The sequence below is a fragment of the Lipophrys pholis genome (assembly GCF_963383615.2).
Source record: "Lipophrys pholis genome assembly, chromosome: 22".
In the NCBI taxonomy this organism is placed as follows: domain Eukaryota; kingdom Metazoa; phylum Chordata; class Actinopteri; order Blenniiformes; family Blenniidae; genus Lipophrys; species Lipophrys pholis.
Window position 1 is genome coordinate 15,189,949 of NC_137644.1, and position 15,036 is coordinate 15,204,984.

Genomic DNA, 15,036 nt, shown 5'->3' on the forward strand with positions numbered 1-15,036 from the left:
CATGTGAATTTGGCGTGTGCAGATGCAGTTCATGATGACGTTACGCTCCACTGAAGCTGAAGGAGTTTGAGGGTCACGTCAATAGTTGCCTGAACGGCGCAGAGTTCATGCTTTCGTTTTAGAGTAAACAATTTTAAACAAGATTATTAATTCAAAGTATTTGAATGGAAATATAAAGGAAAGGCTACCATACAAGGATTTGAAGTTTGATGAAGTAATAGTAATTATATATGCTGTACACACAATATAGATACCATCCATCCATCTTATATACTGCTTAATCCTGGGCAGGACACAACTGGACAATTCACATTCATCACAAGACAAACACCGAGAGACAGACACACTGACATTCACACCTCGGGGGTAATTTAGGAACCAATAAACCTCACATGCATGTTTTTGGACTGTGGGAGGAAACCAGAGTACTCGTGGAAACCCAGGACAACGTGTAAACTCCACACAGAAGAACCCGGCCAGAGAGCAGAGTCTCAGTACAATATTATCACAAAAAATAACAATCTATAGACTTTTTGTTTTTCTTTTTCAGAGTCGCTTGTTGTATCATCAGGTCACTATAATGTCAAAAATCCTCATGACACCTTTGGTTTAAAATTAATCCGTTTTGCTGTCGCGGTGAGTGTGACATCCGAACAACACATAGAGGAATCGCAAGAGCATACTGTTGTGAAAAATCCTTGTTAATCCTCAGTGAGATTCACTCGATGTGTTTGAACTGAACATATGATTATCGGTGCGAGTCTATAGAGTTTTTTTTTTTGCTTTTTCTCCGTTTGATGATGTGATATTTTTGCATGACTGCAATATATCTTCTGTATTTGTGTGTGTCTGTGTGTGTGTGTTGGTTCAGAAAGAGGCAAACACATATTCACACTCAGTCACATGCACACACGGAACCCAAAGTCTGAGGGCACTGCTGTAATTGGATGTCTGATTACTGCCAGATAGTGTGTGCTGAGAGAAAGAGCGAGATCGGAGGAAAGGAAATACCCTCACAAAATGAAAGCCAAAAAATAAAAAAAAATAAAAAAAAATCATCTCTGAGGAAAACAGATACTGTTGCAACAGTTGAAGAAAGAGAGATCGACGCTCAGAAGTCACATACGGTGAGGCGGGAGGGAATAGAGAGTACCAGACAGAGGAGTGGGCATGTTCCTGCTTTGTGATCTCTGAGCTTAACGTTGACCTTGTGCTTTTTTATCTGTGGTTCGACATCCAATCATCCCGCGCTTATCTCCCTCCCCCTTCACCTTAGACTCTACATCTTTTCATCTGTCCGTCCTTTTCCATTTTCTCCTTCCCACCTTTGGATTCATCTCCCTTTCACCTTATCTCCCTCCCCACCGCTCATCTGTCAATCCTTCATTTTGTCTGTTCCTTTGAGTTCCCCATCATCTATTTCCTGCTGTCTGCCCCGTACGATTCCACCTCCGGCCTCCGTCCATCCAGCAGAGAGCCAATGGGATTAATCTGATTGATTGGAAGTATCGGTGATGTGTGACTGGTGCCCGAAGGTCAGGTGACTCAATGGAGACGTTAGCCGACTTGCCTCGCACCTGATGACTCACAGAACTAGTCCCTAGTTGCACTTGTCAACTCTGGCTGCAGTAAACAGTCCATTTGAAGAGGTGCTGGCCTCGGTACATGGCGCCCTGAGATAACAAGAGTTAGAAGCTGTGCCATGTTTTCATGCCATTTATCTGTATGGGGCATTTACTCTTGTGTTCTACACTTCATTTGTTTTTTTAAGAGAGGCGATTGACACAGCATGTAAAGACTTTTTTTTTAATTAAAAATAGAAGACATACACTAATACATATACATTATAATACATCAAGATTACAACGGTATCATGCTTATTGGTTGTAATTGTATCTCCATTCTTAAATTAAAAAGGGAATTTAAATTTTTATTGTCCTCATGATGCTGTTTGAAAACGGAAAACTTATGACTCGTGTATAAACAGCAGTCTGTGTTTAATCAATTCTGAATGAATAGTTGACAGTGTACATCTGTTTTTTTTAGTTTGTGTCTCAGTGACTAAGAGAATATAGCTGGTTTTATTTCTTGGATTTCAAGTAGAAGCGCATTAAGCACGCACACTGTGCCCCGTGCAGTCTGTGCTCGCCTGTTTCCCCTCAGACTTGAACAAGTGCTGACTTCAGCTAAACTGTACGACCCCTGTAGTGAAGACAGACCTGCCACCGCACCTCTACCATCCGCCTCCTCAAAACACGGTCGCTTGCAAATTTTCTGTGAGATGGCCGGCAATTCAGATGTTAAACAGCCAACGCATTTCAGTACAAGTCCCAGTGTGTTCTCCCTGAGCAGTGTTTTACTTTTCTGTATCCTGGACAACAGCACAGCCTGTCCTCTGAAATAAAAAAAGCTTTGACTTCCCTTCATTATTTCATCCAGCCATTACGCAGCGGTGCTGCCCTGCAGCCTCGTGCTGTGGGCGTGAATTATAAAAACTTGGAAAGGTCAGAGTTTATATGACACGGGGAAATATGGAGAGTGATACATCGATGTCCTTCACTTGTTACAACAGGCCTTTATTCTGAAAAACGTGCGAGAAAGCCACTTTACCTTGTAGAATTTATAACAGGTTTATTTTTAAATGAATCCTGATCTTGTGCCACAGCTTGGTTAAACATGCACACAGTACAGTTTTAATATCTGTGTCAGTTTTAGATTACACTGTTATCAAGAGATGTTCAGGAGGAGCTACAGTGAGCAGTAAAATGCAAAATAGAAGCAAGAAGAAGAAAGTCTTCCTTAAGGATTGCGAGGAAAATGGTCAATATAAGGCACAAGTGATGAAGGATCAGCACTGACATTGTGAACATCCATTCTACCTTCTCGCTCGCGCCGTCATTGTTAATGGTGGACCGAAACATATAAACAAAACACATGCCGGATCGCTGTTATCACATATATTCTGCGATATAACTTCACAACAACGTGTTGTGTGCTGCAGCTAATGCGAGATGGAGTATGTCGTATCGTCGTGGTGTTATTCTCACCAGCTGAGAACTCAGTGACAGCCGATAAAATATAAACAGGAGACAAAACCGCAGTGGAAACTCTTGGATTGTTCAACATCAATTTCAATAAACTGCAAGTGCAGCACATCCTGTAGTTTGGTCCGTTCTGCATTCACAGTTCAAACTTCATTCAAAGCACTCGACAATATGTCCTGCAAGCATACCAATACCTCATTTAATATCTATTCACTCGGTATACAACTTTCACCCAGTTATACACACTGATACTACAAGATGTAGGACAACTTGAACGTTAGGAACAATGTTGACTCGGTGCTTTCTGCTCTCATTGTACAGCTTATCCACCTCGTAATAGTGAGAAAAATAACAACTTTACGTTTTAGTCCATCATGCACTTATAATAAGCTTTTCCACCTCAGGCTCGGTTCAGGATTCTGTGGCGTGGTTTTGTGTTCAGTTTGGGACTGTCCTAAATTTCCAAGTCCGTTTGACGTTCTAGGACCTTGCCTGCTTTCAGGCATATTTTAATGGGAGGATGTAAATTTTCATGGGACAGCAGTTTTGTGGGTGTTGTCAATGATTCATTAGCAAGCCTGAGGAAAGGTTTCAACTCTGAGTGCAAAGAGAAACATAACAAAAAAAAAATAAAAAAAAATGCAGGATGCAATATTTACTGCATCACTTAATCCACACCAGAGTTCATGTAAATGCAAAGACAAGTGGTTATTGGTAAGAAAAGGATTCACACACACACACACACACACACACACACACACACACACACACACACACACACACACACACACACACACACACACACACACACACACACACAGCCGTGGCTTCACTTCAAAGGCTGCAAAGCCCGAAGCCATGAACAAAGCATAAGAGAGTAGAGGCCAACTTTTAATTTTAAAAGTATTTGTTAATGAGGTTTCGAGAGAAATAATCTTGGTATATGTGTATGTACTGTCCATGTCTGCATGCTTCTATAGCTCATTTTCTTTTGTGTGCCTTCCTCCATAGTAACAATTGTCCAGAAAGCATTAACGTGGGGTTTCATCAAAGAGACACTTGCGAGGCTGGAGAATGAAATGAATTTCTTCCTTTGTGGTTTTTCATATTTAGCACATTGTATGTTTTGCTGAAAGCAACCACAAAGTATGTGTGTGTCTAAAGGAAAATGTCACACACTTTAATGTGAAAGGCCTTGCTTTTAATGGAGACTCATTAAAGGCAAGGGCTTTGATTTCACTTCCACTCTTTCGTTTTGTTACACTATCATATGTAGCACCGGATGATGCAAATACACTGCTCACAAATAGTTAGGGATATTTGGTGGGTGAAATTTCAGGATTAAATAGAAAATGTACTGTAACTGCTGTAACCTTTACGGGTGAACTTAATGTGACCTTCTCTAAACTTTTGAATACTCACATCCAACAGAGTTTCAGAACTTTTTGCACAACTTGCTGTTTTTTAACAAGGAGCTTAATGGCAAAATTCATGAGTCAAGCTGTAATTGATGCTCAAGGGGATATTACAACTTACTGAGACATTGACATTGTTTGTTGTGGTATAGCCACCACTGTTGTTGGCTTTTGCTTCAATAAATTATTTGCGATGAGGAAATCACCATTGCAGGCTTCTACTTAAATCCCCTACTTTTATGATATAATATCACTGTAGCATCAACTTTTTTATGTGTTCCATAAATTTCACCCAAAAGCCAAATATCCATAACTTTTTTTTGTGAAATACACACTGCAATGTCAGTGGCTTTAGTACAGCTATAGCTTGAAAGGAACTTTTATTACTCATCCTACTTAGTAGGAGACATTAACATCTCTGTGTGTTCAGTTCACAGCCGTAATACCAGCACAAACTTTTTTTACAGTGTTTGTCGGTGAGTATGTGCAGTATTTCTACAGCGTTCAATAAAGGTTTAGTATATGGTGAGCTGCATGAGTTGGATATGCTTTGCCCTGTAGGGATGAGTCAAAAATGTAAAGGTAGCTCGTTGGCTTGGAAGGGGAAGATGCCGCCACAAACCGACATATTGCCCCATAATCCACCTCTGAAGTAGCCCTGACCTTTGTTGGGATGCTTGCATCGACTTGGATGGGCAATCTTTTACTATTCAAAGAAAGATCCAAATGAGGTGCTCATTGTTGTATCTACGTGTTGGTTGGAGACTTTAAGGAGTCATTGATTTAGATTTTCAATAATTCTTTACCTGTCGAGTGGTGCTGGAGCTGATGCCAGCTGATTCCACCCTGTTCAAACAGGCACTCATTAAGCTCAAATGCATATTTTGGGACAGTATTCTGGGCAAACCAACCACAGAGACAACAAACATTAATGCCTCCAAACCCCTTGAATATAGGATCATATTATTGTGATGCAACAGTGTTAACTACAACTAAATTATATGCAGGAGGTTATGGTGTTGTGATTTCTGTAAACACTCTCGGATCAAACATAAGAGTCTGAACTCATCTGGATTGTTTAATCCATATTGTTGGTAATAAAACATATATGATCCTGACTGTGTATATGTGAGAAGTTCTGATTTCGCAGTCATCAAGGGGAAATTTCTGATTATTTACAGATGAATAAAGTGAAGACTTGTATTCATGTACAGCAGCAAGAAAAAAAAGTGTAAAACCTCTGTAATCTACTTTTCCTCTGTATATATTCACCATAACATATCAACATATCATATCTTACTTAATTGCCTAATATTACATAAACAACTATAATATTTCATGCCTTTTTTAAAGCAATAACCACATCCAGTCTTAAGCAAGCAATCAATCAATCAATCAATCAATCAATCAATCAATCAAATACTTTATTTATCCCCAAGGGGCAATTGGGCAACTACAACTGAGCAGGACAATGACAGACAATAGAATAAAATCGAATAAAAATAAATGAATAAATAAATATAGTAAAAAAAGAGTAATAATTATAGACTATATGGTATATACATAATATCAAGTAAAGTGACTGAAGTGGGTGAAATGGGGTGTGGACAGTGTAAGATGAGTATAAATGAGTATAAATAGTATAAATAATCGAGGAAAAGGGAATGTGATGTTATGTTAGCAGCTGGAGTTGAAGAGCAGTTTGTCTTTAGCAGTTTTGTGCTTCATTGTGCCTTGGACATCAACTTGGCTGGAAGTGCTCAGTACTACAGTACATACCCTCTTTTTGTATGCCATTTGTGAAGTGAATATCTAGCCCCCTGGTTACACATTTCAAGTGAAAATGCATTATTTTTTTACATTGTTCCTTTCAGAAAAGTTCAGCATTTACAAGGATTTGTTTTGAGGATGGTGTCCGTTTAAACAGTCAAAAAGCTAAAATCGATGTATTTTTCATGTACGGCCACTAGTAGGTGCTGTTGTTTGTTTTTGTAATGAAACCACACAAATGCGCAAAGAAAAGAATACGCTATAAACAACGATCACGAGTCCACAGCCTTTTGTATGGACAGATGACGAAGTTGGAGGATTGCTATTACCGGTGACTCTCAACTCTAAAACTACCAAGCCCCAGGAAAATATATAAATGGATAATAATCCAATAGTTGTGATTATAGATGTATCACATCTGTTGTTCTCGAAATAAAACGTTCGGTTTGGTTGTAGTATTAACCAGGAAGGGCACTGCACAGTGTTTTAAGCCAGTCTTTTCCTCGCGTTTTATAAAAACTCGGAGAAGTTTGACAAGTTGAAGGTGAGGAGAAAATGACGGCAGAAAGACACACACTGTGAGAAAGGTGAGTAATTCCTCGTTTTTCTTCCCCTCTCCATTCAAACCTCTGCTGGGTCATGGATGAAATGGTGCAGAGAGAGGAGAGTGTGGGAGGGAAACAGATTGTTAATTAAACGCTGAGGCAGCAGTGTTTCCTGTCCTGCAACAGAAAGAATTCAATCTCAGAACAGAATGGAGTTAATTACCAACGATAAGGGTTTCATTTAGAGAGGCCCTGGACACACTTAACATCGAATTTATCATCTCAACCTGCACCCTGCATCCTCTTTGTTTTTGTTTTAAAGCAGCTGCAGAGGTGACAATCCATGCAAAAGTATGCGGGTGCATGCACACACACACACACACACACACACACACACACACACACACACACACACACACACACACACACACACACACACACACACACACACACACACACACACACACACACACACACACACACACACACACACACACACACACACACACACACAAAATCCTGTTAATCTACACGTGCCTGCTTGAATTACCACAAACTCATTACTCATTGGCTTACACCAAATCCAGTTTTTAGGATCACAACAATATGCTTAGCACCTTCACTCGGCGAGGTGAAACAGACGCACAGTCGCAAGCACGTACAAGGAATTAGGATTCTGTGGCATTCATCTCTGCACCAAAAGCCTCAATAATCAGTTTATTAGCGATAAACTGAGAGCTTAATGTTTTGGTTCTCGGTGGATCTAGAGCTCCTAATTCAATTAGACCGTTGTAAATGAACGCGCAACAATTGGTGAATCATGTCATAAAGTGACTGTTACCAGCATCCAAAACAGCTTTTTATCTTCAGTGAATGAGGAGGATTTCTGAATGGTCTGACGCGCTGCAATTAGCGTGCCCAGAATTCGATTGCGTCTTTAAACAATGAAAGCATCCGGCTTTAATGCAACCGAGCAAATTATGAGCCTTCCGATTTTGGAGACGCACCGTCGCTTCGGTTGGAAGTGAAAATTAACTCAACGGGCTTTTCACACTTTCCCCAAAAGTAGCGACTCATTTGGATTCAATCTAATAATGAAGGACGGCATTGACATCCCACCTGCCAATTGATATGTTTACCGTTCAGTTTATTTATATGATAATGAGCAGCTAATGTCCTCAGTGACGGGTTATCTCGAGCGCTCGAAGCGAAAGACTTGCTTGATTTAGCCGTTGGAACATTTTATCTCAGTGTGAAAGTGGAATCAAACTTTTTTTTTTTTTTAACGTGAGCATGGGACAAAATATAACAAAAGTAATAAATGTGTATTTTTCAATTTTGGCGGCACTTGTGATGATTTTTTTAAAAGCCGTTTTGATGCACTTTGTGTTTCATTTAATTCTTCTGAAACTGTATTTATAAATAAAGATGACTCATGATATTTCCTTGATAAAGATTCCAGTGACGGAGATACCCCACCTAAAGAAACTAAAAGCTTTAAACAACAGACAATGGTAACAAGAGAAATTCCATTAGAAGACTAACAATAATTTACATGGAAAGAGTCACAGCGTTTCCAGAAAGTTCCACCTTGGGAGCCGCTTTTTTTTTTCAGGGGCTCCGAGTACCGTCGTTGTGTAAACGGACACCCGAAACACAATAAGAGTTTTCTTGTTTTTACTTGAAAAGGTTGTTGTGGAAACAGAGCCTAGGTCATGTAACTGGGCTCCTCTAGTAAACAGGAGTTCAGTGAAATAATGACGGATAATCGAAATCCTCATTTTCACAAACGGAAACTTGAGCAATATTTACTCAGTGCATGATCTAGTACTGTTCCAGTCATATTTCTTTTGTAGAAAATCACCTGCTGCTTTTTGTCTTTACAGTTTCCCCCACAATTCTTTCTAAAATGAAGCAAATAAAACCTTAGCAAAACTCTCTCCTTCAGGCTCAATTTTTTATTTATTTTTTAATTTAACAACTTACTCTTTCAACATTCTGTGAATGATTAATTAAAAAAAAATAAAAAAATGGAGATGTTTCTCCTGATCTAACCTTACAGCTTCCCTTTCAACGGAGCGGTGAAGGTGCGTGCTTTCAACAAAATGAGACACACTTTAAAGAGGAGCAATGGATGAGACTTCAACACTGACTGCCAGGCGTATGTGCGCTCAAACGCTTACACATGAGCACGCAGGCAAAATGTGATTCTGCCTTCATCTGAACAGTCTGTTCTCCATCGGGATCGTCATTGATGATGGCTGTGAAGCGATAAAACAAACGATAATTTAATCACTCGTATATCGCTCCAAGGACATCCGCGAGGAAATGCAAACCATTTGTGCCTGTGCGCATGTTTCTGCTTTATGCCTTCTTCCTTCAAGAATTTTTATTTCTTTTTTTTTTTTGCGTGTTTGTGTGTATATGTAGAAGTGTAGGCCAACTCGGTCATTATCCTTGAAAACGTATCCTGAACTTTCAAGTATTTGTCTCTCGTGAGTGTGTGAGGCGTGGAGGGGGAGACGTGCTTGTGCAGATTTTGTCACTTTAGTGATTATCCTTGAGAGGGTTTTAATTTGAGGCTAATGAGTATTTGTTTTAGCACCCGTGCGCGTTGGCGTGCAAGCGTCTGCATGGGGATGAAGACGAGCGCGTGCAAGCGCGATTAAGGATTGTGATATAGTGAAGGCGACAGACTGTACAGATGTTCGATAAATGGGCTGGAACAGGCAGGGAGGAAAGGGGACATCGTTCATACTCCGTCTACACACACGCACGCACGCACGCACACACTCACACACACACACAAATATGTACTTGGACAAACGGCAAAAACAATTATGTAGACTCGCACACAAAGTACATTGACACATGACAACTGTGTGCATCTAGCAGTCACATGTTCTCACCAACCAACAAATTAACCCAATGGTTGGCCATTAAAGACTTTATTTTGAAATAATTAGTAATTCTGTACAGATTCCAGATTTACATTATCACCTATTTTGTAACTTTCATCTTTTCTTTATTACAGTACTAAAAACTAAGTTCTAAAACATACGATTCATGAATAATACATATTTAAATAATGATGCCCACGTATCATTAATTAAAATGAATGTCACTACAGGGACAAACGTAGTTGGACAAGCAACAACTATATTGTAAAAGATGCATATGTTTTAAATTCACTCCCAACAAGAAGCTCCTCACTTTTACTTTGTAATTGAGTACATTTAGGAATCATTATTGTATTCTGTGAATGACTTAAGTCAATACATTTGGACAGAAAAGCTGAGAACTTTTCCACCTCAGATTAGAAATCACGTATAACAATGACAACCTTCTGAACACTTACACACAGACCTTCTGCTTTGTGACATCTGTCTTAATGATATAATGAGCAGCGCTTCGATATGAAGTTTGGATCCGTGCTGAACCGAACCCAGTGCTCAGCTCAACATATAGATCCAGAGAGCAAAGATCGTCATTCTCGCATGTTGTGACTGAAAGTGACTCTGTCGCCATCGACAGTAGTAAATGATTCAGAGTGCGTACAGATATTTCCAGCTGCTCACACTACAGTGTCATGATTTTGAATTTTAATGTCGCCCCATTCATCTTCTCTCCTTTTGTGTCTCACAGTGTTTTCTCTTGCGATCAGCACCTCCCACCCCCTGCTATTATTTATTTATGGTCCCTTTCTTCTTCTTCACCATTGTTTTTTTGTTTTTTTTCCAAAGTGTCTTTGCCAGAGTTTTACACCTTATCTGGTGTACCATTCTCTCCATCTTCCTCTTTAAGTATCCTTTCTATTTCTCCACAGCTTTTTTTTTTCTGTTCTTGAAGCCAGTGTGACACCATCCTTCTTCCATTGTTTGCCTCTGCTTGAAAACATCCTGAGGCCAGAGGCATTATGTCCATCTGTACAGACGTCTGTCCGTCTGTCTCCTCTCTGTTTTCCCACGTGTGGTCGCAGCATGAACCCTCATGTGCAGGATGCTTGGATTTCAATTTTTTTTTCCTGATACTCAATTTTAATAATTAGTTATTCAGTTGATAAAACTTGCATCTGGGATTAACGATCCTTGTGCAAAAACACAGTGATTTGTACAAAAACGTATTGGCGGGAACACGCGAGGACTTCTCCGGACTGAAAATGCAAATCAGTTGCTTTAAAAAAGGTGATGATGATAATGCAATCTGTTCCCTTCTTCTCCTTCTGTCCCAGGTGGTGTGTGCATTGCCCAGTCCTTGAAGATCCCCAGGGAGCCCCGGCCAGGGGAGTTTGACAAGATCATCAGACGGCTGCTGGAGACCTCAAATGCTAGAGCCATCATCATGTTTGCTAATGAGGATGATATAAGGTACGTGCCGTGCACCTAAACAAGAACCCGGCTGCTCATTCTTCCAGCCACACACACAAATATGTTGCAACGTCTACAAACACAGGGTTGTAATCCAGCTTCTTCCACGGAGTCCTCTTGCAATTAAATTGTTATATGCAAAGTCATCCACCTGTAGTATATGTTTTTAGACCTGGTTTGTCATTTTTACTCTTGTTTTGACAAATAATGTGGATGACCTTCTTGAAAACTGTTACACCTTGTCTTTAATTTATGCGCCAGGGTCTGCATATGTATAGAATATATTAAACACAAATGTGTGCACCAAAGCAGAGTTAACCAATAGTGATTATGCAGGTTGAATGCTTAAAGGGAATCCAAAGAAAAAAAAAAAAAAAAAAGAGCTGCCATACATTTTTAATATATATTTTCAGAATCCCATAGGATTTCATTTTACCATCTCTGGTAGCTGGAGGGTGTAGGTCAGGGATTAGGATCTTCTTCTTGGAAGTTACCATGGCGTACAGCAGATGTGGCTGTTTGTAATTTTGAAACTTGCAAAATGCCTGAGACAACACCAAAACCTATGGAACGCCATATAGTTGAAGGTTTCTGCCACCAATAATGCAGGAGCAAATCAGTTCACTATACTTGAGCTCTCATGAAGTGATGTAAAATTTTGAAACTCTGGCCCGAATCCTATATCTGCTGCTATTGCTCCGAAGAGCAGTTACAGGTCAAGAGCCCAGTCAACCACAGTTGTAACCCCTTGGCGGTGGAACTCCATCCTGTGGACAAAGGCTTGCTTCTCTAACCTCCAGCACACCCCTACTAAAGCATGTTAAACAGAATTGCTGATGTTCCCGTTTCCAGAGTTTTTCATTAAAATATTTCACAACGAGGGCTGCCTGATTAGTGCTGTTGCCTTAATGCAAGAAAAGTTGTGGATTTGAATCCTGACAGGACCTTTCTGTGTTGAGTTTGCGTGTTCCATCCGGGTTCATCCCACACGTGAGGTGTATTGGCCTGGTAACCTTTCCAGGGTGTATACTACCTTCCTTCCTAGTTACCATGGAGCTTGAGCTCTGACCTCTGAACACAATAATGTGCAATATGAGATGGACTTCACAGGAAATCAATTGCTTACGAGTATTGCACTTTGTAGCTCAAGCCCAGTGGTCCGTAACCTCTAAGAGCTAAAGAGCCGTTTTCACGATTTTCCACCAAATGAAAATTTATCCGGACACCGAAAACATGTAAATTTGGATCGGATCTTATCTTATTCACCTATTGGAAATGGCGGGACTTTGAGCACTTGTCTTGTTTTTCTTGCCACTCGACTAAGAGTCTGCATGTCCAGTTCATTGTGTGTTTTCTGTTGTTTCGATATGCCTAATGCATCACCAAATCTACGATACAAATCTGCTTTCGTTTACATAATGAAGTAAACTTGAACCTTTTGTTGCCCTTTCCAGAACATTTGTTTTTCAGCGTTTTAATTCTCATCTCTCTTCTTAAACAGACGAGTTCTGGACGCGGCTAAAAAGAATAACCAGACGGGCCACTTCCTGTGGGTGGGTTCAGACAGCTGGGGCTCCAAGATATCTCCTGTGATTGGCCAGGAGAGAGTAGCGGAGGGGGCCATCACCATTCTTCCCAAGCGAGCGTCTGTGGACGGTAAGAATACCTTGGAAGTTATTGTCTCGTAGGTAAAGACTGATGGCAATAACTCATATCTTCCTGAAATGACTGTCTGATGCTTCATGCACCTGATTTTGAACCAAAAATAAAAATCCAAATTGGTGTCTTGTCAAAGCCCCGGTAGATTAAACTATGTGGACAGGGTGAAAAGTGAAAAGAGTAGTCATCGCAGTCGCAGTAGGCAACAGGTCCAGAGCGGATTCCTCATTTGTTCCTTGTCAGAGCTTCCTATTAGATAATTGACTCCTGGAGGTTCAAGCCGAAAGTGAGGTACAAAAAAATGTTTAAATGAATCAGAGTCACCATCGGCTGATATCCACCAGGGAACACGATGTGAGGAGAGATGTACAAACTGAACAGAAAACTGATGGAATATACACTGATCTACCAATTCAATTCCGGTATACCTGATAACATTTATTATAATCAATTAAATAAAAACTCTCCTTCAAAATAAGTTTCACTTTTTCAGTTTTTGTTGAGTCTAAAATGAACTGGTTCAACCATTTTTTTTTTTTTATTAAAGATGTTTACTTTTTTTTTTTCTCTTACTATTTATACTTCACTCAAATCAACAGTTTGCCATTTTGGGGAATGTGCTGGCGTTAAAAAGCGGCACATCTGGGTGTCTCTGACAGAAACTGAAATGACTGGAAAAGACTTGAAAATAGACGACGTGTTGTCACAACCAGCAGTGAGCCTGTGTGTCGTTTCACACTTTCTGTACAGAAGATGACACCAAATCTAACATGCTAATTAGCAATCTTTAAAGGTGTTAATCTGCAGATATGTTATATTTATCAGTCAAACTTGTTTTTTTTATTTTTTTTCTCAGTTGCGGTCTTTGTGGTGGATTTATTGTCTTCCGGCTTGGCCGTCGCCTTCAATTGTCACAAACAGTTTCACTTGAAAACTTTCTCGTGAAAACGGTCCTAAGCTCGACGGGAAACATACTACAGATATAAACTCCTTTCTTCTGTCTATTTATTTTAATTTCATTCGCACAGAATCAGAATATAATGCAAAATTATGAGATATAAAACTTGGCTGTGCAGGAGAGGAAAGAAGCCGAGAGGGCTTATATGAAATCCTCCCCCATCAATAATCAATAATAAAAAGAAAAAACGGTTGAAGGAAGAACAAGCGGAGAAAACTTCGCAAAGGAATTAATAAAAACATTCACCTAAAGCAGACCATATATCAGAATCAATGGGATGCTATTTGGACGGCAGCTAGTTAAATCATTTAGCCTTTAAAAAGGCCAAAGAGGAAAACAGTTTGTCCATACAGTTCCAGAGTTTGGGCCAGTGGATTTTAATAGAAAGTGGTGAATTTAAGTCTTTTGGGTTCATCATTAGGTTGGAGTGAATACTGTTTATTATTAATGCATTTACACATAAATATACATGTTTGTGGAGTATTAATAGATGGTGCAGTTGACTCTTGACTCCTGGATTATGAGATTTTTCTTAAAAATCTTATTTGATTAAGTTGAGAAAGAGCTGAAGCATTAGACATGACTTATTTACTAAACAAGATACCCTTCTGATTATGTTATAGAACTAGAGTAGAGGAGGAAATTTCAGTTTTTGTAAAAACCCAGGTACTTTAAACTGATCAGATTTCAAAGACTCACCAAACACTCACCATTGGGTGCAGAAACTAAACACCGGGTTTATTGCAGTCAGTTCACACAGAAAAAATGTCCATCATAGTGGGTTTGCACTTCTCCCCCATAGCAAAATATTATTTTCATCGTAATCACAAGAATGTTTTTTTTATTTATTTTTTTGGAACAAATGGTTTTCTGTCCAAATATGAGTGACTGGGTACTAATATTTTGAGCCACACAGGCTCACCACGGCTCTTTGCTCTTGGTTATCTTGGTGAGCATCTCATCTGTCACCACAATGGGAAGCGTGCGATCGCACAGGACGCGTGCTTCCCGTTACGCCGCGCCAGGAGGAAGCCCACTGTTCCCAGCAGTCGAACTATCAGTGGAGCTGCACAGGTGCTCACAGGACCCATTTCTGTGACAGCGGAGGAGATTAATCAGGGCAGCTCTTGTCAGCTTTTAAAGCCAGGAAGGCACGGCACAGGCTGTCCAAATCAGTGTGATAGCCCCCCCACCACCCCCACCCCCTCACCCCCTCACCCTTCAAGGGTTATTTCCTATCCATGGTGTTCCCTCTTATCTGAGGTGCATGTGAGGTTA

General features: G+C 40.0%; 1 protein-coding gene across 2 annotated transcripts in view; it reads left to right on the forward strand.

Moving 5' to 3' along the window:
* grm8a (glutamate receptor, metabotropic 8a) overlaps positions 1-15,036 on the forward strand; it is a 240,438-nt gene that overhangs the window by 152,264 nt on the left and 73,138 nt on the right. For both annotated transcript variants that reach the window (XM_080492342.1, XM_080492341.1), the window contains exons 4-5: positions 11,006-11,141; positions 12,643-12,797. In XM_080492342.1, the coding sequence (XP_080348468.1) occupies positions 11,006-11,141; positions 12,643-12,797 (291 nt within the window). The remainder of the gene's footprint in view (positions 1-11,005; positions 11,142-12,642; positions 12,798-15,036) is intronic.